The following is a 25,500-nucleotide window of genomic DNA, read 5'->3' as shown; positions in this document are numbered from 1 at the left end:
TGTGAATCCAGTTTGCAGCCTAGGAGCAAGAGGAATTCGAAAACCTGTGCAGATATCAAGTTCCTCCGAGCCTGTTACTTCCCTGGCTGGGATCTGCTCACACCTGGGAGTGCTACTGGGGCTGCAGCTCTGCAGAGCCTCTACCAAGAGAGAGACTGTCCCCTCGCTCAACTCCGCCCCTGGAGCATCCCATCGGTGCAAACCAACCTATACATGGAGGAGAACACAGGGGGTGAGGCCGCTCCCTTCCCTGCTCCCATGAAGAAAAGCCATAACTGACTTGCATTTTACCATGAAGTCAACCAAAGGGGTCTTCTACGTCCTATGCAAACTGCCCCAGATCTTCCTTTCTTGTGAAGAAGAACACCCCCAGGTCACTGGGTAAGCCAGCAAAATGCTGTAACTCTTCAGAAGAAGGTTGCTGGAGAACTGCCATGACTCTTCTAGTTGTTATCAACACGGAACGTCACATTCCAGTCTCAGGACTTTTTCATTCTGCCCACATGAGAATTAAACACCTCAAGCTGCTCCAGGCCCAGCTAGGGGGTACACAGTTATTCACACTTTTTTATTTAAACTCATTGGTAGATATCGCCACAGCACACCTCCATCCCAATCGACTCCACCCTCTCAAGATTCACCAGGTAGTTAAACCAAGAGGATGGCAGCCTTGAGAAAGGAGGTCTGACATTCAGTAATGACACAGAGTGGGGTAGTAAGTTTTTTGCTATTGTCTTCTGCCACATTATTAAGAAAAAAGACCAAAATTAATTAACCTATAGAAGAGGAGTAAGAGTATCTTGTCTCTGTTGTTGCTTTCTTTCCATGTTTTCTGTAGTGCCACTTAAAGCAGAGCCTAACACTCAGGGTCTGATGCATGTGTGAGTAAACACTAATTTTTCTCCTTATTCTGGCTTCAGGTAACTAACATTGTAATGATCAATTTTACCACTTTCATCATGCAAGAGTTTGTAACATAAGCATGATGTTCCTGTTCCATACACTATTATCTCCACACTTCTGTTTAATTACCAAGTACAAAGGTCACATAGAAAATATTCACAACCATTGTAATCTACTTTCCATCCACTTTGCAACAGTACTGTGGAATCCTACAACCATCCTCTCAGTTTAAATGAATCTGCTGGAAGTTTTCTGTCAGCCTCTTATGAACACACCAATCTGTACAGATGGAAGAGAAAGCTTGTCACAATCCACTCCATGGACTTCTCGCCCGAACATCTCCAAATTTTTTTGTTTCAAGTTTACAGGTGTCATTTATGGCACTAAACTTCTACATTTCATGAGAAAATTCACTTCTCCCACATTTTTGTAAATGCACTTTCACTTACTCCAGTCACTGTATGTATTGTCTGCAATAAACTGAGTGCACAGAGGCCCAGGTGGAGAACAACTTCTCCATCCTGAAGCATCCATGCATCCATGCCCATCTCATCCTGGCAACTGCAGCACTGGGGCCAGGAAGAGCCACCCAAGGAAGGGTAACCAACACAGCCCTGCTGAGTCTGACAGTGTTCCCATAGAGCTGTGGGTTTGCTGCCAGTAGAGCTATGATCAGAATGAGCCCCAGTAGAAGCAACACATTTAAAACGTCTTTTGTTCACTGCAAGACATAGCTAAAAAAATAAAACTACCTGATGTCTTCTACATCATGCCACTTAAACCAACACAAAAAACGCTACAAAACTGGTTTTCAACATTTATATTTACCGTTTCATTCCTCTCTAAGGAACAACTCTGAACTTCTGATGCAAGTCAGGATGAAACCATTTAACCACAGCATAGGTTTTTATTAGCTGGTTCCCACCAGGTGGTCACAGCAGCCGTCTCACAATGAAATCAGTAACACAAAATCCTTACTGGAAGTTCAGAAACATGTTTACTTCATATACAAGAAAAACATATTTACAACAATTTAACTATGTACAAAAACAAGTACAAGAGACATTTCCACGGTAATCACTGTATAAATTAACAAAATAAATAGGAGGGAAGCAGGTCCCATTCTTAAGGCACAAAACCTTCTTCCCAAGACTGTACTTGGGAAGGGATTCACTTGCTTCCCGATGCTTTTGACAGTATCACAGGAATGGTGGGGAGACCCCTGAGGAACAATGGTTGGTGAACAATAATACAGACATGCAGTCACTGCTGACAGTTGTAGAAAAACATAATTTTTCATCCTTTCCTTTTTTTTCTTTTTACAGTACACACATCTTAAGATACAAAATATGTCTTGTAAACAGTCTGTTTTATAAATCAAATCGCTTTTATGCACATTTTTAAATAACGCTTAAACAATGAATGAAGCTTTCCATATGATTTGGGTGCAGAAGCAGTTGCAGCATTGGCACTGAAGGCCTTGGCAGAGCTGGAGGCTCCCAGGTGCCAGGCCAGCACCTCCAGGCACACAGTGGCACAGCTCCCGCTGGCCACCGCGCCAGCTCCTGCCGACATCCCACAAGCTACAACAGAGAGGCTGTACCAGCCCTCCTGAGGGCAGCCCAGGGCAGGACCCTGCCAACAGCTAAACCAGTCTCCACTGCATGCAATCTCACTTAGCCGGACCATCATTCCCCAGAATCTGCCATTAAATATCCAGGACGGTGCCAGAATGTGAGACAATGGACTGAAGCTTCTTCCAAGCAGAAGAAATCCCATGCCCAGCTCACAACAGCCACTGCCAGGGGAGAGGGATGCAAACAGAAGGTACCGCAGGGCTTTCACAGGAGTTGCATTTTTTAAGGGACTAAACACCTGTGTGGTGTGTGCAGTTCTAGCGTCTCTCAGGCTGGTATTCCTGAGACTGCTAGACAGTCTTTTTTTGGCAAAGCAGCAGATTTTTCACTAATTGTCTTTCCTGAGCTTCTTCCTACAAATAATTATCAGATGCCAGAAGAGAAACCCAAGAATAATGTAGCCAGGAGTTCTACCTGGCTCCCTACTTTGCAGATAGCTCTCACAGATGTTCAACACAAATTGTCCTCATCTATTCACAAAAATCTCTGCAACAGAAATCTGCACCATTCCCAGTGAGACACACAGAACTACAACCCTTTTGGGTTTTTTAGATCTATACCTTAATAAATATTCAAAGGTGCTCAGGTTAAATGTGGATCCCATTTTCTAGGTCTTAAAAGAAGGTACAACTCCCTCCCTGCCTCTGCTAAGTAACACACAGGAATATACTGGCTGTCAACCCTTTGATAAATGTGCATGTGCACAAAAGCGATCTGAAGGCATTGACACACAGATCATAACAGCAAAAGAAATGAAGATGGGTCTGTGCAGGCATCATCACTCATACAGATGGCTAATGGCCATCATGTCTTGACAGATATGGCATGAATTAAGGAACATGCCTGAACATAAAAACTCTTTGGATTCCTCTGTTGCTCTGGGCAGGAAGAGTAGAGAGGAGCTGTTTCTATGGGAGAAAGAATTTATTCCCTCAGGGATTATGTAAGCAAGGTAAATGCTTATTGTTTATGCATCTTTAACTTTGAGGCTGCCTGGGGAAAGTTCACAGCAAGAACAGCTCCTTCACTACACACAGGAACAAACACAAATCTCACCTCTTCTCCGGAGTTACCATCTGCCTTGCTCTCCTGCTGCACTCTCCTGGGAAGACACATGGATCTCCCAGGCATGCCACAGTTCTGAAACAGGAAGTGGGCTGCACACACTGTGATGTCACAGCCCACCATTGAGGATGGCTGCATTCTGGGGCTCTCTTAATGAGTTTCACCTCATTTTCATCCAGACACTGCTCTGTACCTCAGCAAGGAAGTGGGACAATATAGCATGTTTGCAATTCTTGCTTATCTGACACTTCAGGAATTCAACGCAGGGGGTCTGTACTGATAAACAAAAAAAATACAGGTATGGAAGCAATTGTCAACACATACATAGGAGAAATAAATTCAGGGCAAGGCTGGACATATTTCCTGCTCAGGCTCCACAGTATTTACACCAAAAGTGTTTCTAGCTGGATCAAGCAAACCCCGTCATTCGCCAGGCTGAGAGGAGAAACATGGGTGAATGTGTCTGCTTAGCACAGGCAGAGTCAGGACGACCCTTGGTGAAACACTAGAGAATTCAATAGTTTGCCCAGCTGAAACAAAATCAGCCCAGAGCCTTTATAGGCTGACAAACCTTTACATAAACTAACTTGACTGATTGTTATTAGAGATGATATCAATTTGATAAAAATCCTTACAAGTAAAGAAAGAATTATGTCCTCAGCAAATTATCTTTTATGCCACTGTGTATGTGGCCTTTTCTATCTGCAGCCATAGTCAGACAGGTGCCACTCTGTAGTAATTAAGAAAACCACACAGAAAACAGCAGAGTAATTAAAAATTTCTGCTGTCTCTCAAGTTTTACAGCACTGACTGTTGCCAAATTCCCTTTGCAGTGATAAAGATAGTGATATAACTATGCATGCTGGTCTTGGGCTTTTACAGCCACCCAACTGGGGTCAGCCATCTGACTCAGAGGCACTAATTTTTCCGTGCTCCACTGCTGCTGGTACCAAAGGCAATTTATCAACATACTCCAGTTTTCATTATTATGCTCATTTGCTCCTTCTCTCAGTGCTCTTACAGGAGTCTTGATGTTTGACAGCATAAGTAATCTCTCTTAGGGGTAAAAGCCCAGGAGAACTGAGCTACCCTAATCTTTTCTATTACTCTGAAGGAGCAAGGCAGCATGAAAGAGAAGCAAAATGGAAAAGCCACTAAAACCAGGACAGGTGAAAAGATGCAAGTACCATATATAAATCACATATTTTGTGACAGTAATAGTTTTCTACACTGCGAGCTAAAGTAAAGAAACAGCTCTCATGTTTGTGGCCACAGAAGTGGCAATAAATGGGCAGGAAGCTATACCTGGCCATCATGCTGCTCCCTCCACCACAATGAAGCAAGCTGTCCTATATCTCCCTTCTTGTGCAGCCCAAACAGTTCGTTAGCTTTCCTCTCCCTTTTATCTGGTCTGCTGAAAATGAATTCAGAAGAGGGAATGTCAGAACTGATCTCCTGTAACCACATAGCTCTCCAGAATTTTCTTTTTTTACTACCAGGAATTTCTGAACAATTGTCTTTGATGACTCAGCACCACATTTTTTGTGAAAACCTGAAAGTTTTACCATTGCCCCTGGATGGAAGAGGAAACCAGGCCCAGCAGAAGGCCCTGCTACAGGTTACAAACCCTGTCTGGACTACATGCATTGTTTGTTGCAAAGGTGTGAGTGAGAGAGAATCACTGGATACTCAGTGGAGGAGGTCTGTACTGGCTTCCAATTTCAGATGCAAATTGCACATAGCTACAGATGCATTAAAAAGGGATTAGTAAGGAGGGATTACAAGGAGAGGCTTTGTCCCACTTAAATACACCAAATAAAGGTGTGACACACAGATGAGCAGGAAAAGTTTTGGGTCTGAAAAGACTGTCAGATGCTCCTGAACTAAGACTGGCCAATATATCTTTTGCCCTGAATGATCCTACTGTGATGAAGTTATCCAGTAAAGGTAGCTGTGTTGCAGTTCTCAGGAGTCCTGCACTGTCCCTGGAATCAGAACTCTTCATTTCGGAAGACATGGCTCTTCAAACACGGCATCTGAGTTCTCTCCACGAGGCTCTGCCGACCGCAGAGGAGGAGCCTCTCTGTTGGATGCAGCTATACCCCACAGGAAAAATGTAGCACCATGCTTGGTTGATATGAGCTCTGAACAGCTAAAACTTGGCTGTTCAACAGAGACAGCTGTGAGCACATCTGCTTTGTGAGGTGACTGCTGTGCAATTAGGGGGAATGGTAGACACAGGCTGTGAAAACAGAAGCTAAGCCTCGCTGACAGGAGTACTCCGGCTCAGCTCCTTGATCCCATGCAGAATCCTCTTCATGTGACCCACTTTGGTCACACCCAGGTCCTGAAGAAAAAAGAAAACCTTTCCTTAGGAGAAAGGCAGAAGGACACTCCAGGTGGCCAAGCAATGGTTACAAACCAGTCAGCCAGTTACAAAGAAAGGAGGAAATCAACCAGAAAAATTCCAAACCTAAGGGTTACACACAGAGCCTCCAACCACATGTCAAAAAGCTACTAAGGAATGCAGACCAGGCACAGAGCAATGTAGAGAAAGAACTGTGGACTGCAAGCCAGAAACACAAATTGCTTTGGCTGCCAAAGGTGGAAAGAACAGAAAGAGCACATAGATGTCAAAGACCTAAGCTAGCAGCCAAAACATGCAGGAAGAGCCAACCAGTCACATTAAGTAACTGGGTACCATGCAACGAACACAGGCTGAATGTGGATGGCATGCAGAGGGGTGAGCTACACACAGGTTACAGCAAACCTCACCATGGGAAGATGGACAAAATGACAAATGAGATTCAAGGGGTATTGAACAAATTGCCACACACTAATTCACAACAGTGTTTTCCTGCTCCATGCAAGTCACCAGAATGATGACACAAGTCTCTTGCACATGCAAAGAACCACCACTTTCAATTTCTCTTGGTAGGAACAATGTCTCCTGGTGAGGAGATAAAAAGTTGTGCAATGTGGTTGCTACGCACTATTAAAAGAGAATCTCTCCACCCATAAGCCTCATCAAAGCGCACCGTCACTTTTTCTTGTAACAAAGAAGTGTGATGATGTATTTGTCCAGTCACTGCACGGTAAGAACCAAATCTTCCCAATTACAACACCTTTTGCAAAGACAGTACTTTGATTGTACTGAGAAAAATTTCCATAATTAAAATCAGAGACTCTCAAGAACACTATTGGCAACCTGTGTGCTGGACTGTATCACATCTCCAGGAAGCTGTGGCAGCGCTGGACAGCTGGTACCTCAACCAACTCTGTTACCTCTCTGCTATTAAAAACCAGGTGACCCAAAATGGTGAGCAAATAAAACAAGGGGCTGTAGTGAACCCATTAATTTTGCCAAGGCACCTGGAATGAACAGTGGGCAGACCACTGCCAAGCACATTCAGCACAGGTCATGCAGATGCAGCTGGCTATTTCTCATGAGCCGACCATGAAAGTACCTTGAGGTCCCTCCGTTCGAGGTGCAGGAGCTCAGAGCCCCGGACGTCATGCCGGATGAAGATATCCTTATACTCACAAAGACTGAGATGCTCAAGCCACGCCGCAACCTCCTCCGTTCCCCAGAGGTGAACTGTTAGAGATGGAAAAGCAGGAGTGCATTGAGTACCCAGAATCCCAGGAGACAGAGAGATGAGGACACCACAGCACTCAGTGCCAGAGGAGGAGGGCAAGCAGGACCACAGTCTCTAACCAAGGGGAGGGAAGCACAACCTTCAATCTTGAATGAAGGAAGGTAGGGCAAAGAAAGGTAAGAGATGTTCTCTTAAGAAGAGGCGTGCTGCAGTACAGCCAGGAGGAAGTGCATATTTGTTTGGATGGGACAGGATAAGTTTTTTTATGTTTACCCCCATGTTTAAGAAGAGTAAATTCATTGTGCAAATTCTGTGTACAAAACAACAGATTCATAAAATATGTGATGGAGAATCATAGCACAAATTAGTTTGCACACTATTATGTACAACCACTTGTGCTCAGTAAACAAAACGGCAACCTCTCTCCCCCTTGTCTGAGGAAGGGAGGAAGAGTTTAGACTTCCACCATCTTGCACAGTCTCTAAATAAGAGAATAATAAAATTTCCCACTTCTGGGAGGCAGTGAATGAACACCAGCCTGTCAGACAGGAGACTGTACCCACAACTCCATGGCAGAGGACAGGAGCCAAGAACCAACAGAGCAAGTCATACTTCCAAATTTTAGAAGAAAGTCTTCTTAAGGAGAGCATAAACCAAAAATCAACTAGACCAATTTAGAGAGAAAGTGTCTTGAATGGCAATTTGTTGATTCATGGCCAGTTTTTATCTACTGACCAATAGGATTGAAGGTCAGGGAGCACCTGTGGTGATGCTGATCCCCAGCCAATTAGATATGAAACTTGATTAAAGCCTGAAGGTGAATCAGTGAGAAAAACATCATTCACTGTATCACAGAGAACAAGCAGTGAAAAGACTGGAGTTAGGTGGACTTGGGCCCCACAGTCATTTTTACAGTTAAAATGCCAAAGTCCTCAATTCACTTCCCTAAGCACCCTTTGAAATATCCCTGAAAATCTGTCCAGTGTAGGGAGAATTCTTCAGAGGGTACCTCCTGTTCCTGCTCAGGAATGTTTGCATGGTATGCAGGGACCACAACTCAGAAGGGAGCAATAAGCTACTCTGGCACATGAAAAAGATTGACTAGAACTGCAAGAAGAGGCAGATGCAGGTGAAAAAGGAGAGGATGTGTGAGGAAACAGACTGAGAACAGGCAGTGGTGTGACCACACCAATGTGACAAAAAGACACAGTGAATGAGCAGACTTGGTACCCGGCAATCCCATGCTACTGTGAGTCTCCTTATTTTTGTTGTTCTTCTCCTTTTTAAACTTGGTTACCAGGCGGAATTTGCCACTGCGGCTGCGTTTAGAATAATCCAGCATCTGGTTCTGTGAGAACAGAAAGGGAAAATCAGGCACACAGTCATAAACTGACTGGAACGGACCAAGAGCAACAAACACTGTCAAGCTCAGCTTGTAAGAAAGAAATAAAAAAATCCTAAATTCATTATGATAAAGACAAGAAAAGGAAGCAGAGAAAGTTGATCCCATGTTAGACAAGGGATCTTAGCAGGAAATTACTTTCTTTAGCCCTAAGGAGTCAAGTTTCTTTCTTAATAATTTTTTCTCACATCAGTCATACAGTAAGAGGAAGTCAAACACACACAGCCAACTAGGGAAAAAGAGAACAGCTAGGGAAAAATAGCCTTGGTCCTCCTCACCTCCTCATCACAGGGCTCCATAAGCTGCCACAGCCAAGGGATGTCTGCCAGTTTCCTCAGTTGAAGGTCCATGTCTGCCAGGGCTGCCTGGAGCTGCTCCTTCTGGGGAGGATCTAATTGCTGGATCATGAATAGAAGGAAGGCAGAGTTAAAAGCCACATGGTAGAACACACAGTCAGGCCCTTGCCTTGAAATTCCTAGCTAACAAAGCAGTTCCTCCTTTCGAAAGGAAGTATACAACAGGCACTCTGCCCAGACCAAGTGTGGCTAGCACAGGTCTTTCCCATGAGAATTTTCTCCTGTGTTTTATAAACAAAGATAAAGTTTGGATGTTATTAAAAACAGTGTCTCGAGATTTGGACAGTTCAGGCCTGGCCAATCAGGCCTAGGGGGAGGTTTCTGACTGACCAATCTGGGTGACCTCTGAAAAGTCTATATAAGTTGGAATCAAAATAATAAAGCTCTCTTTTCATGCCACGCTGAGAATCCGGGTCTTTTTCTCTGCTAGCGGCTCAACAGCGACAACCAAGTTAACAATTTTTACCTTTTTTGAGCTTCAAACTCCATAGCACACCCATGTAGCAAAATCTTCTGTAGCACATGATTCCTCAATGATAACATCTAAACTGACTTGCAGAGTCCAAGACCAGCAAAATGCTAGGCCAAGGCAATAGGAGGAGAGGGGAGGAAGTGAGAGGCTGCTTTCCTCCTACTTTGTGCTCCTTACCAGTGCCATCTTGCCTGCCAGCAGCAGCTCTGTCTCATTGTGCAGGGCTTTGACATTATTCACCATCTCTACAACAAGGCTGCAGTTCAGACCCTGCAGGGAAACAATTCATGCAAAAGTTAAGCCTGGAAGTGCAGAGGTCTAAGCAGTCAAAAAGAAAACAGTCTCAGACTAGCAAGGACTACTTTTAGTCAATCAGAAAGGAAAACCAAGAGCTAAGAGCAAGGACAAAATGGGAGATGCCAAGTGAGTGCAGTACCTCTGTAGACTTGGATTTAGCGCAGACTTTGTCCATGGACTTGGAGCTGGCATTGACAGCATGGGCAAGCTCCTGTTCCATGTCCTGATAGGACTGAGCTATTTCCCGAATGCTAAAGAGAGAATCAACAGATTGCATCATCATATGCTCAAAGCATGAGATCTCTCCTGACTGGGTATCCCCTTTTAACACCCATCCAAGTGACACAAGCCAGGATCACGAAAGAGGCACAGCCTCTGGCAAAGCAGGGCAGTTCTCCTGCCACACTGAGCATGCACAGGCAAGGAAAAGCAGCTCTCACAGGCACAAAATATTCAATTCTGCACACAAACTGGGATCAGTTTGAAATGCAGACATTTTGATCAGATCAGATTGAAAGCCCAGACATTTTAGTGGGACCAGAGTGATGTGAAAGGCAGCTGCACTTATAGCAGCCTTCTCTAATGACTCCGGGAATTTTCTCTCAGAAGCCCAAAGGAATGTCTGAGTAAAGGATGAGCAGGTGAGCATACATTCTGGGCTTTATACAAAAATTTCTGCTGGGCATCAGGGTTACAAGAACCCAGGTTGTCATCTGAGCTCCTTGAGAGGCTTTTATTTACTTTCTGAACAAATTAATTTATATTAAAAGGTAACAGGTTCTGTCAGGATTAAAGGATCCATGTTTGCTCATGAAAGTAACATTTTTTTGTTTAGAATGGCCTAAGAAAGTTTATTCAACTTCAGTCCTCGTTCAGCTGGGACACTGAACAATGAATGATGCTACTCCCAGTGATGCAGCAGGTAAGACTGAACAGGAACATATCCAGAAACAGGAGGCAGGACAAGAACTTCAGGCCCTAAAGAAGGCTCTACTCAGCAAAAGCAAGTTGAGTCACACCTGTGGATCAGAGCACCTGCAGCTTGACCAAACTGGATGATTTGGGTGGATTCTTCTTCAGACATGATCTCTGGTTGCAGAGAGAAAGAAGGTCGTGACAACTCACACTTCTGTTTGTCCTCCCAAGACTTCAGGGTGCTCTCGAATGCCTAAAGACACAGCAAGTAAACTATAAGGTACCTTGTACAGCTCCTATAAAAATCCAGTGACTGTACCTATGCCTGTAAAACATGTAGATCTGGTACAGGCACTTTTCACTGCAGGGCCCAGTAGTTAAGTTGCTTATAACTTTGCTAATTAGCTGGCTGGGATGAAGTTTTCCATGCCACATGCTTGCCTTGGCTGAATTTTTGCTTAAGCATAGTTTTAGTCAAAATTGCTGGGCCAATTCTGAGGGCCAGACTAGCAAAACTCAACAATTCCCTACCGGTGGCAGCCTTTTCTTTGAGCAGCCGTATCACCTTTACACTTCAATATTACTGTGACACTTCAGAGCTTGAAAGGAAAAATGCTCACGGCCCCTCCTTATCTGGAAATAAACTGGGCTTCCCTATGAACTGGTGGGCCAAGCAACTGAACTCAGAGCTAGGACCTGTCCCATTTGCAACCTTACTGATATTCCTGTGGGCAGCAGCTAGTGGTGTGGGAAGAAGCAAAACAGATCCACTTTAGAAAGATCAATATTAAATATGGTGAGAATGAAAACTATGGAGCCCTGTGGTAAAGCATGCCCTTCCCCTACTGCCCCTCATACTAGAAAAACAGGTTCTGTCAGCTCAGTGCAAGCTACCTGCTGATCTCACTCTTGGACCTCAGTGGTCCAGATGAGGCCAAATAAGGGAATTTGAGTTTTTCCATCTTCAGTTTAGGAAACTACATATCCCAAATCACATTTGAAAAATGTTACCAAAGGTACAAGGTCACATGCATGAAGGGAGGACCCCACTTCATCAACTTAATAGGACAGGTTTGCTCTCTGAAAGAAGGGGCATGCAATGACCATCAAAAGGACAGCAGGAAAAACAAGGATAAGTTGAGTTAAAGTTGAGCGTGCAACTGCAAAACTGGAACCTCTTCCTCAGTGGCAATTCCATGACTGCAAAGCCAAGTTGGCAGGCAGTTAGGAATGGGATGGCACAATCACAGCTATGGCTTCTGATGGCCCAACACACAGCACACTCACTGTGTGGGATTGCTGTATTCTCTCTATCTCTTGTATTTCACCTTTCCCACCACACCCACACGTAGGTTGCCTCTCCTTTTTTCCCTCCCTTTACCTTTACAGAAGCAATCCTGTTCTGTCTTGCTCTCTGTGCTATCTCCTTCAGTCACTCTCCCTCCAAGTGTCAGCATGATGCTGCAGAAGCTCTCTTACCCTTCACAAAAGATTGTTTGCACTATTCCTGTCTCCTCTCCACAACATTCACATCAGAGCTGAGAGGACACTCTTTGAACTCAAAAGAGGATAGATTCAGACTAGCTACAATGAAGGATTTTGTATGATGAGGGGGATGAAACACTGGCACAGGTCACCCAGAAAAGTGGTGGATGCCCCATCTCTGGCAACATTTAGACTACAGGCTGGATGGGGCTTCAAGCAACCTGGTGGAAGGTGTTCATCCCCAAGGCAGGGGGTTGGACTAGATGACCTTTAAAGTCCCTTCCAACCCAAACCATTCTGTGGTTCTATGATCAACAATCACTTCTCTCCCAGCTAAGAGGTCTCCGGTGCCCTGTCCTACCATGACAGGGGCTTTGTATGCCCATGTTTACTTTCTTTTCATACTGTCATCTCTGTAAATCCCTGCCAGGCGATCTGCCTCAGGCCTGTATCAGGCTGCTTTTTCCTTTTGCTGTAACTCATTTTTCTGCAAAGATGAGTCCTTTGCAGAGGACTTTAATTGGGTCTGGAAGCTGGGTAAAGGGGTGTTGTGCCGGAAAGTATGAAGAGCTGCTATCAACTGAATGTTTGTACATGGACAGTCACAGACTTGGGAGGAATCATAAAGCCTGTCTGTGCCACAGCAAGGTCTTTATCCTTTCCTTTATCTTACCACTGCTCAATCACACAGCAAAAGAGCAAGGAAGCTTCCTTATCTGCTGGTACTCATCAGATATATTTGGAAAGTATGAGATGAGCCTGACACACATTTCTGAACAAGGTATAAGATGCTGCTTTCACGGTCAGTGAGCCACATATTGAACAATAATGAGAAATTAAAACATTGACCATTTGAATCTAGATAATCCACAGCACTTGGCGAGGCAGGCATCCTGTGGGAAAAACAGCATGCAAGCATGTTAAGAAACACTGTCACAAAGTACCTAGAAAAGGGAGTAAAATAAGCTTGCATAAACAACCTTATTAATGCCATTTCCCAAGTGATGAATGCAAGTTTAACCACATTCTTTCCCAAAAGGTTTATGGTGTGTAACAAAATATGCTTCCTGCATTCACAAAGATAACATTCATGTGGCCCTTGCCATGCTCTTCAGAATATGTGACATTGAAACACGTGTGTACTGCACATGGCATGCAGGATGCTCTTACCCTGTCTCGAGTGAGGGTCTGTGCCCTGTTCTTATGAACAATCCAAATGTAACCTGGAGGCTGGATCCAGGCTTCTCCATCCACTTGCACAGGAACTCCCTCTTCTCCAAGGATTGCTATCTTTACTGTCCGGCACTGCAAGGAGTGACTGTGTCAGAAAAGCTCTAAAATGTTGGTTTTCTAAAAGCACAAGCCATTCTCTGTCTTTCCAAAGCCCCTCCCCAGGTGCTGTAGCTTTCGTGCTCCTTGAGGCACGTGCTACGTGTTATTATGTCTTGGCAGCAGGGCACACCTCACCCTTGGAAAGCAGCGAACACGTATTGTGTCTTTGGACTAATCTGTATTTGAGTTGCTGGTCTAACTCCAGCTACAATGAATGCTAGCTAACAATTGCATGCTTAAATTGCCCCTGAGCATGCCCACTTCCAGCCCTGGTGGATGCTCTTTCCATGGACCAGAGAGAGCAAAAAGAAGGGCTTTACAAAGTCACAAGCTGGAGAGGGGGCAGGCAGGAAGAGCTCACAAACGCAGCTGATACCTGTGCAATCCGGTGATGCTGTAGTTTTATCACACGTGACACTGCCATCTGCATGCTACCAAACACAGCTACCACCTCCAAAATCTTGTCATCGAAGGAAGGGGCTGTAAATGTCTGCCACATACAAAGGAGAGAGAATTTGGCTGAGACACAGCTGTGTTGGAGAAGTGTCCTTTACCCCAACTGTGTTGGAGAAGTGTCCTTTACCCCCTATTGGTGCTTGCCTGGGGGGTGGCTTTCAACTGTGCTCTTTAACCTGTATAAAATTAACAACAAGGCTAGAAGGTGAAGATCAGGAATGAGCTAGGAAGGAGAAAAAGGAGGCTTCCAATGGCTACAGTATAATGCAGACATGAAGGCCATCGGCCACAAGGCAGTAATTATTCTTGTAAGAGTAGGCACTCCCTGTCCAAGAAATACAATGTTTCTGAGTGAATCTTGCTGCCTTTGCCATCAAGGGGCTTTACTTTTCTTTATTTCTCTTCGGGGACACGGTCAACCTAAAGAACTTCCTGCAAGTCCAAATGCTCTGGTGATATTTTTTCTGAATCATTACAGACTGCCTGGGTGTGAAAGCTGCTCAAGATTGGATTTCAGTATCTCAGCCACTTCCCACAGAATGTGCATACAGACAGGCCCCTTGCCTTCTTCTTCCAAGCACTTATTTTCAGGGGCTGTGACTTCAACAGTAAGTAGAAACATTTCCTGGATGGTCTTAGAGAATACTCACATCATCCTCCTTGGTTCCCCCCCAGAAGTTGGTGCCTCCTGCATAGCTGGGAATGTTGAGTACAGCAATCCCCTGGAGACTGGGCAGCGGGATTGGCCTCCCATCGCACTGCACAGAAAAAAAGGCAACACTACTCTCAGCCTAGCAGGAGAGAGACCCTCCTGCAACAGCATACGCTCTGTGAACACAAAATAACCTGCACCATCTTAGTAATACATTGATTCAGGTTTCTTCCTGTTCATTCTTGGCCTAGAAGAGTAGAAGGTAACCACTCAAGCCTCATGAGCCACACATTTACTGGCAGACACAGATTTTAGAGAGATACTGTTGTTTCTTTTCCTCTAACAGGCACAGGGCACACCTGAGAGGCTTGGCAAAGCGTCTTGATTTATTCCTCAAGAAAGGGGAATAAAACTCCTGAAAGATCCATGTGATGAGGGTCTCCTCCTGCAAGTTACCTGTTTATGCTGCACATGACCTATACAAATTTTTTTTTCAGTTGGATGCACATTATAGCACAGTTAAATTCAGAGCATTCAGCTGCACCCACCATCAAAAATGATGTGTTCACATGAGATGCCACATGTAACATAACAATCTTATCTATGCTGAACACTGTGTTGGGAACAGCAAATACTTTCCAGCAGCATCATACTTCTTCCCTCATGGGCTGAGAATACAAGTTATGCTCCAGAACCAGGAAAAGCCACTTTTAGTTAGCTCAGGGTGACCTACAGCAAGTACATTGTTTCAGGCAGGCAAATGTCACCAAGTCGAATCACCATGCCAAACTCACAGTGCCTGAAGGAGACAGAATTAGGCATCCCAGTCTTAGGAACAGAAGAGCATGCTAATTCCTCACCTCCAGCAAGACCTTCTGCTCCAGGTTTTTATATGTTCTGTGCAGCAGCTCCTTGGTCCCCAATACTCCGTACCACATCATGTTCTTAGTACGACTTCTAAGAGGGCAAATAAAAAGAGAAAAAGTCAGCACAGATATTTACCCTTTCACTAAGAAGGAATAAAAACTTCACACTGAAATGTGTGTTAGGATGTGACTGCTACATCCTAAAACACAAAGAAGTTTTGCTTCCAAAAGGGAAGCACCCTTTTGGAAGCACTCCAAGTGGTCATTCTTTGTGCTAGGAAACTACTTCCCTTTAAATAAACGTCAGGTAGGAATTGAGCATGAGTAACAGACACTACCAGAAACATACATAGACTGCCTGGCACAGAACTTGTCCATCTCATACACCAGGACATCAACAGTGCTTGGCTGTATTAGCTCATACACAGCAAATGTAGCCAATCCCAGGCTACACAAAGCATCCTGTCAAAAGGCCAAACCTGTGGTTTGTATTAAGTCAGTCAGGATCAAGGCCAAAACCAGTCTCTGTGGCATTTAGAATATCTCAATTCTAAATTGAGATATCTAAATATCTCAATTCTAAATTGCTTCTCTCATGGCTAAATAGCAAGCCCAGGAGAAAATCCTGTGAGATGACATAAATAGAACCAATGTGCTAAATCTGCACCAATGTAGCTATTTAAAGACCTTATGGCATAATGAATCAGTAATAAATCAGTAACTTATCTCTTCCATCATGATTTCAAGCCTTGAAGGAGTACTATGTAGACAATACACCTATTCAGCACATTGTACACAATCAGCTTCAAAACCACAAAGAAGCATGAAGTGGTTCAGTCACTTTTGGCATCAATCCAAAGGTCAGTCAAAACCAAACCCACCTGCATTTCTCTGGGTGTTCATCACGTTTGTTGTTGAAGTCCAAAGAAATCTTTGCATCCAGTCCAATTCCAAAGTAATTGTTCATGACACATTTCTCTGTGTAACATTCACTGCCAAAGAGAAGAACAAAACTTCCATTTGTTAGCCTCAGTACCATTTGCTGTGTATCTCACACAGAAACACAGAATCATTTAGGTTGGAAAAGACCATCAAGCCCAACTGTGTCAGATGTGTCACTGCATGTGTAACTCCATAAGCTGATCCTTAAACCCTGGAATCCAGCATATAGATCCACTTATGTAACTCCAGGCTGCTACAGTCCAGTACTTTGGTCCATAAAGTAATCTCCCTCTCTGCTGAGGTCTGTTTGCAAATGCCCATTCCCTCCCTTCAATCTCCTGAGCATACTCACAGATTTTCAGGCTCAGAGTTAAAGGGATCAGCATGGATCAACAATCGGCTGATGACAGAGCTCCCAGGCAAAGAACCTGACATGCCAGCACGGATATCTGTAGGAAAATTGACCATAGCAAAGAGCATGACTAACAATAAGCTGAAAACAGGTAACTTCAGTCTCAAAGACAAGATAACAAGAGTTGATACATTCTTCCTTATCACTCAGGAAGAAAGCAAATAGCATTAGTGCTTTCTTCCACTCCAGAGGCTATTCTTTTGACAAGAAGGGTTTCTGAGACTGCCTTAAGGGTTTCTGACTGACAATATATTGCCTAAGGCCAGCAGCACAGTTATACAGAAACATGGAAAAGGGAAATAGGAGTGTACTCTCTGCAGCAGCTTTTTTGTTCCAGTGTGAGACATGCAATATCCCTGCTACAGTGAATAGAGAGAAAGGAGTGAAGCTATGATCCAAGTTGCTCAAGAATTACTGTCTTCTGCTTCTTAAATTATTAGTTGGCTACCCACAAACAGTAGGTTTGTCAGAGAGAAAGGAAATTACCTGCTTCCAGAAGGAGCAATTTGAACAAGTAATTTGGGGGAAGAGATGGAAAGATACTGCCACAGTGATTGGGAGAAGTTGCTGCACATCATGTGGGAGATGGGAATTCTGCTTCCAGTCACTTCAGCCTTCACATAAAGGGACTGCTGCTCCAACCTAAGGCTGCCACTCTTCAGAAGCCTTTCTCAACAGCATCATCTCCCCCTTCTCATGGTTACTTTGAGATAAGTATCTCCTTGCAATTGCCATTCATGCCACTTCATGGCATTAATAAAAATCTGTGTCTGTCTTAGCTACAAACTGGAAACTACTACAGCTCAAGCCAAGCTTCCATTTGCAGCTATCCACAAAGGGATTTCTCTCATGGTTGACTCTGCACAAAAGGGCATCTGGCAGGACCATTTCATGTTTTCAAGTGGGGACTGCAGCCTGTGCTACAGTCACCCATGATTCAGTTGGCTGCCTTGGTGGGAAGTGGTGGGTGTTACACTTACTCGGGTAGAGGATTTTTGTGTTCAGCATTGGCAAGTTGTCCCGGTTTCCTGTCTGGGAAGGAAGGGATGCAGAGCTGCCCAGAGACAAGCTTCCTTTGTTTATTAGTCTTTCGCAAGGAGACTTGGAGGCTGTAAAACACAACATAAACTTGGCTATTGACAAACAAATGCTGTGATTCAGACCAGCACAGCCCAAGCAGCAAGACTGGGCTAGGAATCGCTCAACAGAAAGACACCTAAGCCCCCAGAAAACAAAGAAGTGACAGAATCAGACATTAAGAGACACAGATGTCACGTATGTGCTGCTGGACAACATAACAGATTGGAAGTACTAAAATGCTACGTGAAAAGTATTAGAAATGGAAATGAGAAAAAGGTGGCCCCAGCAGCACAACAGACAGGGTATTTGGCCCCAAACCAATACTCAAGGAAATTCCAAATTTATCTGCAGTGGTCTGGGATTTCTAACAAATTACTCACATAACACAGTTATTAAAGCAAACTGGCTGTTGCTCTTTGTCATCTGCAAAGAATGAAACAGAGAATGCTCAAGACTGTCCTTGTCCAAGCACTGAAAGCCAAGAGATCTCTGATTACTGGCTGAGGTGCAAGAAAATTTCTGAATCATAGGCTTCATATGTTAATATCATGGATCAGCCATGAGAGATGTAGATGGCTGTATAATGCACAGGCTAGAACACAGAAACATGCAATGCCTGAAGAGTAATCATGCAAAAATTTGGGAAGAACAGAACACAGAAGGTAATACACGTAATACCTCCTTCCCTTTTTACAACTAACAGAATTGTAATCCAGAAGCAACACCTGCATGGTGGCAGCCCCAGAGCAGTACCTTTCGTCTGGCTCCTCCCCTTGGACACTCCATAGCTGCTGCTGTGTGATGACTGCAGTGAAATCTTATCCTCGTTCCTCAGCTCCTTGCCCTCCTCAGAGACTGAGAGACTAAGGAGGAAGCCCTCTTGCTCCTGGGTCTGGGCATTCTGCTCATCTACAGCTGTATGGAGAGATAAAGTAGGTGAGTGCCTCACCACCCTTCTGGTAAGGAATACCTCACACTCATGTAAAAAACAACAGGATGGGACTCTAAATGTCCAGATTCCTTAAAGGAAAGAACAGGAATAACACAAAGCTTTCCTTTGTCATTTGTCTCAGCTCTGATCTGGAGAGCTTTTGGAACCAGACTTAGCCTTAGCCTCCTTGTTTCTTTGCTGAGCTCTTTAGCAAGTGAGGCTTGAAATAGAAGCATCCATTTTTAATGCCATAGGTACTCAGGCATCCTGAGATGTAAACTGTGCTAGAAGTAGTGGGCTTCCATTTATTTGCATTTAGATGCTGCCAGGAATTCTAACCAGACAGACATTAAATGATTAATGAATTTCCTGTTTGTTTAATCTGTAGGGGTGCGATAACATAAGCCACTTGAAACAGGCACTTAGACACATATAATCGAGAAGGAAGAAAATAGCAGTTGGTAAAAACCAATACAAACAGGGGAAATAATCAGATTGCATATTTTGGAAGAAGGAAAACAGTTTGGAGAAGTTGAACAAATACGCCTGAAATGTAACTGGAGTTTGCTCGAGAGCTGATAAGATTTAAACACTAGCATGCTATCTAAAGAAATCAAAACTTCCTTTGCATGCAATCAACAGGTGTTTTCCTCCCCAGCAGCTGCTGCCAGGGCACAGCTCTGAATGCCCTCAGCTGCTTTACTAGCTCACTGCCTGCACAGATCACTCCCTTCTTTCAGTCTCTTCCTCTTCCTTGTGCTGACCCTGTAGCTCATCAGAACTGCCCATGAGGTAATCCACCCCACTCACACAGCAGAAACAGAAGCATTTCTGGCTGGATTAAGCAAATTGCTTTGGCTCCAAAAGAACTCCACAAACATCAAATTGACCTAAGCAAAGCAGCAGCAAAATGCGGAAGCAGTGAGGTCAAGACCTCCTAATTCACTAGAAGCAGACTGTTTGCTGGATTTCCACTAGTGACCTTCAGCAAAGGTTGTATACAGTGCTGCAGTGCTGGAAATCCAAGCAACATTGCAATGATTTGTAACTCACTACACAGCTGTTCATAGTGCACACCTGAGTGTGCATGGATGGTACATCTGCAACTTCAATGATTTTATCTCCAGTAACAATCTGTTAAGTACTTTCTTATGTCTCAGTTTACCCCCGAGTTTATGACTAACACCCAGAGACTGACAACTTTCAAAGGAAAGGAAACTTGGAACACTGGGGGTGTGTGCCTGGAGAGAGACAAGGGTCAAGATGTGGAGAAGAGGGTCACCTGCCTAAGACATTAACGTCAGAATAGAACTGACTTGCACCAAGGTGCAGTATTATAAGTTTTTCCCAGGGAAAAAGCTCATTTAAGAAGTTCCCGCCCTCTCCTGCAGTTGCATCCCAGCAGTGTTTTGCTGGGCTCTGCTATAAAGAAATTGAAACAATTAAAGTTAAAATACTTAAAATCCTTTCTTCCAGGTATTTCAGATCTGTTTTACAGCAAGTCCACACAAAGAACTGCACTGACAGAACTGTGGTATGGGTGGGGACAGATAGGAAATGCAAATTAACAGCGTGGGAGGGTAGGAATTTCCTAAACCAGCCTGCTGGGAGAGAACACAACTTGAACTTCCGACTCATTTACCAAGCAATGTTTCCAAAAGGTGGGCTTGGCAGAGATGACACTGAAACTAAATGGCCAGGTTTACTGAACAGCTTCTCTAGCTCAGGAAAGCTGTTTTCAGTAAAGAAGCCTGCTGCCACCCAGAATAAAGTAAATTCGTACTTCTTAAGAAGCTGTAGGAAGCAACAAGCAGGACTCCTGACCAGTTACCTTTCTCTGCATGCTCTATTATCTGGCGAATGGCTTTTTTCAAGCTGTTGGCTCTCAGCATGAGCTGCTCTCGGGGACGGAATATCTGGGGCCGTGCAGTGCATGTTGAGCCCACCGAGCGCTCGCTCCAAGAGTCACCAGCATTGCCCGACGCATCCCCATCCTCCATCTCCTCTTCAATGGTGGGAGGAGGGTTGGGCAGCGAGGAAGACGCTTGAGATTCATCATTCAGTGTCTTCAGCAATGAGTCCAGCTTTTCCTTCAGGACAGAGCACTACATGAAGAAGAACAACATTTGAGTAGAACTAATGGCTGCCTGGGTAGCTCATACTTTCACTGCTTACTGAACTGCTGCTATCCTATTTCTCTGAAAACAGAGCTTTTTTACACTTCAAAAGTAGAAATCCAAATATTTTTTCAAATTTTACCTTCCTGGCCATGACCTCTGACTCCTCTGAGCTTTCTGTTGCCTTCTCATAGGCTTTCCCTACTCGAGCCACAAAATCCTTCACTGTCTCACAAAGCACCCTAGACAAAGGAAGAAAACAAAATCATGCAAGGATTGTTGCAGGATTTTCACAGGGCAACTTAGTATGTTCTCTAAGTACTCACTTGGCTGAGGAGATCACCACTGAGTGTTGGTCAGAAGTCAAAATTTTGGACAAATGAGCAGCCACAGAATCTTCATAGCAGAGAATCTTCTGCACCTGTTGACAGTCAGAAAGAAGCCACTGGTCCCCAACATTACAACATATGCTGTGAAATCCTGGCTCCTCAGAGAGTACATATCACTCTACAGATTCTTTTTGCCCTGGAAAAATCCCACAGTCCAGGGCTCTGTTACTCACTGAAGACCTGAATCTGATGAAGAAACTAATTCTGAACTTACAAATCATCAGCAATGCAGTTCTTAAGAGTCTCCAATCAACTGCAAATCTAAAAGCACTGGGGTTTTTTTGTGACTGCTTATGCAGCTTGCCACTATTTCACCAACTTGATGTCATGAAACAAATAAAAGGCAGTAATTTCCTTTCCATCCTGTTCCAAAGTATCTTCTCCTCATCCCTCACTATGGTTGTTGACTTTGATGGAGGTAACCCAACCTCCATCCTTCTCCATAATACTTCACTGACTTAAAGCCCCAGATCTTTGCAGCTCTGACTACACCCATGGCTCAGGTCTGCGCCACCGGAGCTCAGCCACTGCCTCCTATCTCGTGTGTTCCAGTCCCCTGCCCTCTGCATCCTGCGAGGTACCTCTGAATCCTCACTGAAATCTTCAGTGACTGTGGAAGTGGAGGCCGGGCGAGGGAGTTTGGTTTCATACACCATGATGCTCCACCTGTTGAAAATCATACTTGTCACTACAATGCAGATGGATTTCTCTGTTATCCCAACATAACAGGTTAGAACCTCAAAGCAGGACAAACTGCACTTTGGGGAGCCATTGCTGATATAAAGAACCTACAGAGTGGCAATGGAAATACAGAGTGGCTGAACTAGGGAAGAAGGAAGGATGACACTATGAACAAGTATTCTACAGCACAGGGAACATCTCTGTATTTCTTCCCTCTCCACAAAAGTTCCATGGGCACTACTCAATCCAACATAAGATGCAACTCTAAAGATGTGAAACAGTTTTAAATATACAAAGATATACAAGAGGTATCAACACTAGGGGCAGACATCCACTTCTGCATTTGGCTCGCATTTCTAAGCCAAGCTCAAAATAAACTGGTTCAGATTTACCAAGAAGAAATTACTTTAAAAAAAAGTCATGACTTTAAGGCTGACAAATGCAACTGATGAGAACTCTGGGACAGAAGAGAGGACACTGGACATCAGATAATTTCACTTGTTACTGTTTTGCAGCAGTGACATGGAAAGCCAGACCACTTTCTGTTGCTAGAGGTTGACAGTAGATTATCAATGACAAAATGTTATCTGGCATTAGTAAGATGTCCAGCAGCTTGGCAAAGTCAGGAAGGCCCTGTTCTCTTGGAAGGATATTTTCATACAACTCTTGAAGAGCAGATGATGTTAGCGATGGTTACTCACCTGTCTAGCATTTTGGTACTGGCTCTCTCCAGCTTCTCCAGGATCTGCGGGAGCTGGGTATCATCATCACAAGCAGAACCCCAGCCTAACACACGGGCAAGGTCATTCCCTGTTCCCAAGGGCAGCACTCCCAGCTGGCACTGCATTAGAGAAAAGGAAAACAAGTGATATTCAAATGGGAAAACACAAGCCAGGAACAACCATGAGTAACATCACTGATTCCTTCACACACCAGTCACTGAGAAACAGCTAATCCCAGGGTGGGGAGAAAGTAATTGGATGGAGAAAACAGCCAGAAGAGCACACAAATAAGGAAATATTTTCTCTACTTTTGGTTGTGAATTGAGAGAGGAGCATTTTAGAGCTACCATCTCAAGAAACATCTCACTACAGTAAATCTCCTAGAAGTTAATATTTAGCCATCAGGTGGTTCCATTACGTTTCTGTAAAATTAGCACAGGCAGCTCCCAGGCAAAACACTGTATGACACCTCTACCACAGTGAAGTTTCTGTCTAACCCTAAGACTCAGATACTACACCATAAAAATTAAAGGGAACAGAGCATAACCCTTGTGGAACTCCCAGGTTTTCTAACCACAGCCCTTCCAGAGCATTTCTCTGGTGACGATAGAGCAGGAGTACTCAGAACTACTCCAAAAGCTGGATCTTGTTGAGGAACACTGAAGATAGGAATAAAGAATCAATCCATTACTGGATCCGTTTCTTGCAGAAAACTAGTGCAAGAGCACTGCCATGGTAAGCTTTCAGCAGCTTCAGTCCTGGGGCAAATGACATCTGCATAACCAAGGAAAGACCTCTTCAGTCCATGCGGTTGTTACTTCATCCCTTCATCCAACCAAGCTCTCAGGGCAGGTACCTGCTTGTGAAGGTTGAGGCTATCAATTTCAGAGAGTACCCAGCCAACACTTCCGTCCCCACCACAAACTAGAATCCGGAAAGTGTCAAATTTCTGGAATAAGCGTAAACTACAGAGAAGAGAAAGAAAAAAAGCAAGAGAGAAAAACCATCAGCTGTTACAGGAAGAAACGATAAATAATTCCAATCTAGGTAATAAACATGGCAGCTTTCTTAAAGTCGGCTCTGATTTTGCAATGAATATGGGTCACTGCCAGATTACAGATGAATTTAAATGGTTATAATTAAGTGATTATAAATAGAGCTAAGCAACTTACAATAGCTATTCACACAGAAATATCTCCAAGACATACTTGTCTACTAAAGCAGGGCACTTTTGTCTGTACAGAAGAAGAGACAAGCAGGTGATAGCTGATTATCCATTGAATTAACTCCTTCTTGCAGCCTTACTGTGTCCAGCCTAAAACTAGTTATTTGTCACTGTTCCGAGTGCTGTGATATCACTGCCTTCGCACTCATGGCCACACCAATTAAAGCAAAGTTTATAGAGGGGGAACTTCATGCAGTCAGTCAGCCAGGAAACAACTACAGCATCACAAGCTGGGAAAGCAACATAAACCACTGCTCTGGTGCCTGGTCTGTCCCACAGGCAGGCAAAAAGCTCACTGGTGTGAATTTCTTGATTCACCCTTTCCAGAATAACAAAAACAACCTCTCCTGCTTGCAACTGTGCTTCCTACTAAATATTTTCGACATCTACTAGCTACTTTTGTTTTGGCTTTGTATGTATGTTTTTTACTATTACCTAAACAGGATTTGTTGTAATACATGAAAATCCTTATTTTATCAAGCTTTGCAGACCCACAAAAGATGACTACCAGAAATTACATCATCTTACGGTACAAGTCTAACTAGCACCAGCTGAAAATATTCAAATTATCAAGAAGCAGCCTTTATCCTGTACCATCACTTCCCTTTTAAGCAAATATATAAGAGCAGCTGTTTTAGAAGTGTGCACCACAGATCGAGAAGGTAACTGATTCCCTCCCTTCCATTCCTGCTTAAAAGCAAATTCCTCACTACAGTCAGTCCAGCTGGGGAGTTGAACAAGAAAATTATTTAATTTTACAAGTCTTTTGCAAATTATTTTTCAGCCAAACACATCCCCTGGACAGAATATTGCAGTTTTAAATGTCAGTGTTTTGCAATTTGCTATGGCAAAGAACCACAGTTCTCAGGAGAGCAGAACCCAATGCTCACTCATCCAGGAATGGACACTCCCAGATTTAGCCCCCTGCATCTACAGATGCCAAAGACTTGGCATCACAGTTAGAAAAAGATAGGGGAAATTTGCCTTGTGTTGTCTCTTATTATAAGGAGCACCAATTAATGACAAAAGTTACTCAAACCTTATGCAACAGAAAAACATCTGGAAATGGGCAAACTAAAGACCAAACTTTTTTTTTAAATTAGAGCTGCAGAAATACACAGAAGAAATTTATTTCATAGTACTCAAATTTTTTTATATCCACAGATATTCTAGCATAATCTGGTAAAAAGTCACTTAAATCCCAGGGCAGAACTAACTTTACCAAATGCACTCACATAAGAGATCCTTCCACAGTATCACTACAAAGTCTTTGAGGGATGGAAGTTTTATGGACTTCTCAAGTAAGTTATTTCTCAAATAAATCTCATTGTGACAATATTAATTTGCTATCTATGACATCTGTCTTTTCACTTGACTTAACTGAAGTTAACTCTTCTTAGCAGCACATCAGGATGCCTTTTACAAGACTTTGCTGACAAGTTTTCTTATGGATTCAAGCTTTCCATGCTTGGTCTTCTTCCAGGAGAGTGTTTCTGGAATTCCCACAAAATGCCTCAAGCTGTCCTGCTATTACTGATGAATGGATATAATACCCTTTTTCACA

At 43.7% G+C, this 25,500-nt stretch overlaps 1 protein-coding gene across 7 annotated transcripts in view; it reads right to left on the bottom strand.

The window, feature by feature from the left end:
• Positions 1–1,790: 1,790 nt before the first annotated feature.
• The window catches only part of DGKD (diacylglycerol kinase delta), a 60,284-nt gene continuing 36,574 nt past the window's right edge, over positions 1,791–25,500 (bottom strand). For 6 of the 7 annotated variants that reach the window (XM_085070051.1, XM_085070053.1, XM_085070054.1 and 3 more), the window contains 21 exons: positions 23,568–23,676; positions 22,691–22,830; positions 21,890–21,974; positions 21,246–21,340; positions 21,062–21,161; positions 20,634–20,907; positions 18,625–18,786; positions 17,772–17,900; positions 16,732–16,828; positions 16,319–16,429; positions 15,432–15,528; positions 14,570–14,677; positions 13,840–13,953; positions 13,302–13,436; positions 10,751–10,899; positions 9,871–9,982; positions 9,612–9,704; positions 8,885–9,004; positions 8,435–8,552; positions 7,073–7,203; positions 1,791–5,952 (listed from right to left, as the gene is read on the bottom strand). In XM_085070051.1, coding sequence (XP_084926177.1) covers positions 5,863–5,952; positions 7,073–7,203; positions 8,435–8,552; positions 8,885–9,004; positions 9,612–9,704; positions 9,871–9,982; positions 10,751–10,899; positions 13,302–13,436; positions 13,840–13,953; positions 14,570–14,677; positions 15,432–15,528; positions 16,319–16,429; positions 16,732–16,828; positions 17,772–17,900; positions 18,625–18,786; positions 20,634–20,907; positions 21,062–21,161; positions 21,246–21,340; positions 21,890–21,974; positions 22,691–22,830; positions 23,568–23,676 — 2,569 coding nt within the window. In that variant the 3' untranslated portion in view covers positions 1,791–5,862. The remainder of the gene's footprint in view (positions 5,953–7,072; positions 7,204–8,434; positions 8,553–8,884; positions 9,005–9,611; positions 9,705–9,870; positions 9,983–10,750; positions 10,900–13,301; positions 13,437–13,839; positions 13,954–14,569; positions 14,678–15,431; positions 15,529–16,318; positions 16,430–16,731; positions 16,829–17,771; positions 17,901–18,624; positions 18,787–20,633; positions 20,908–21,061; positions 21,162–21,245; positions 21,341–21,889; positions 21,975–22,690; positions 22,831–23,567; positions 23,677–25,500) is intronic. The other variant, XM_085070052.1, reaches the window with a different exon arrangement.

The sequence above is a fragment of the Lichenostomus cassidix genome, chromosome 9 (genome assembly GCF_008360975.1).
Source record: "Lichenostomus cassidix isolate B80296 chromosome 9, HeHo_3.0, whole genome shotgun sequence".
NCBI lineage: Eukaryota > Metazoa > Chordata > Aves > Passeriformes > Meliphagidae > Lichenostomus > Lichenostomus cassidix.
The sequence above is the reverse complement of the archived record's forward strand: the minus strand, read 5'-3'. Positions and strand labels throughout refer to the sequence as shown.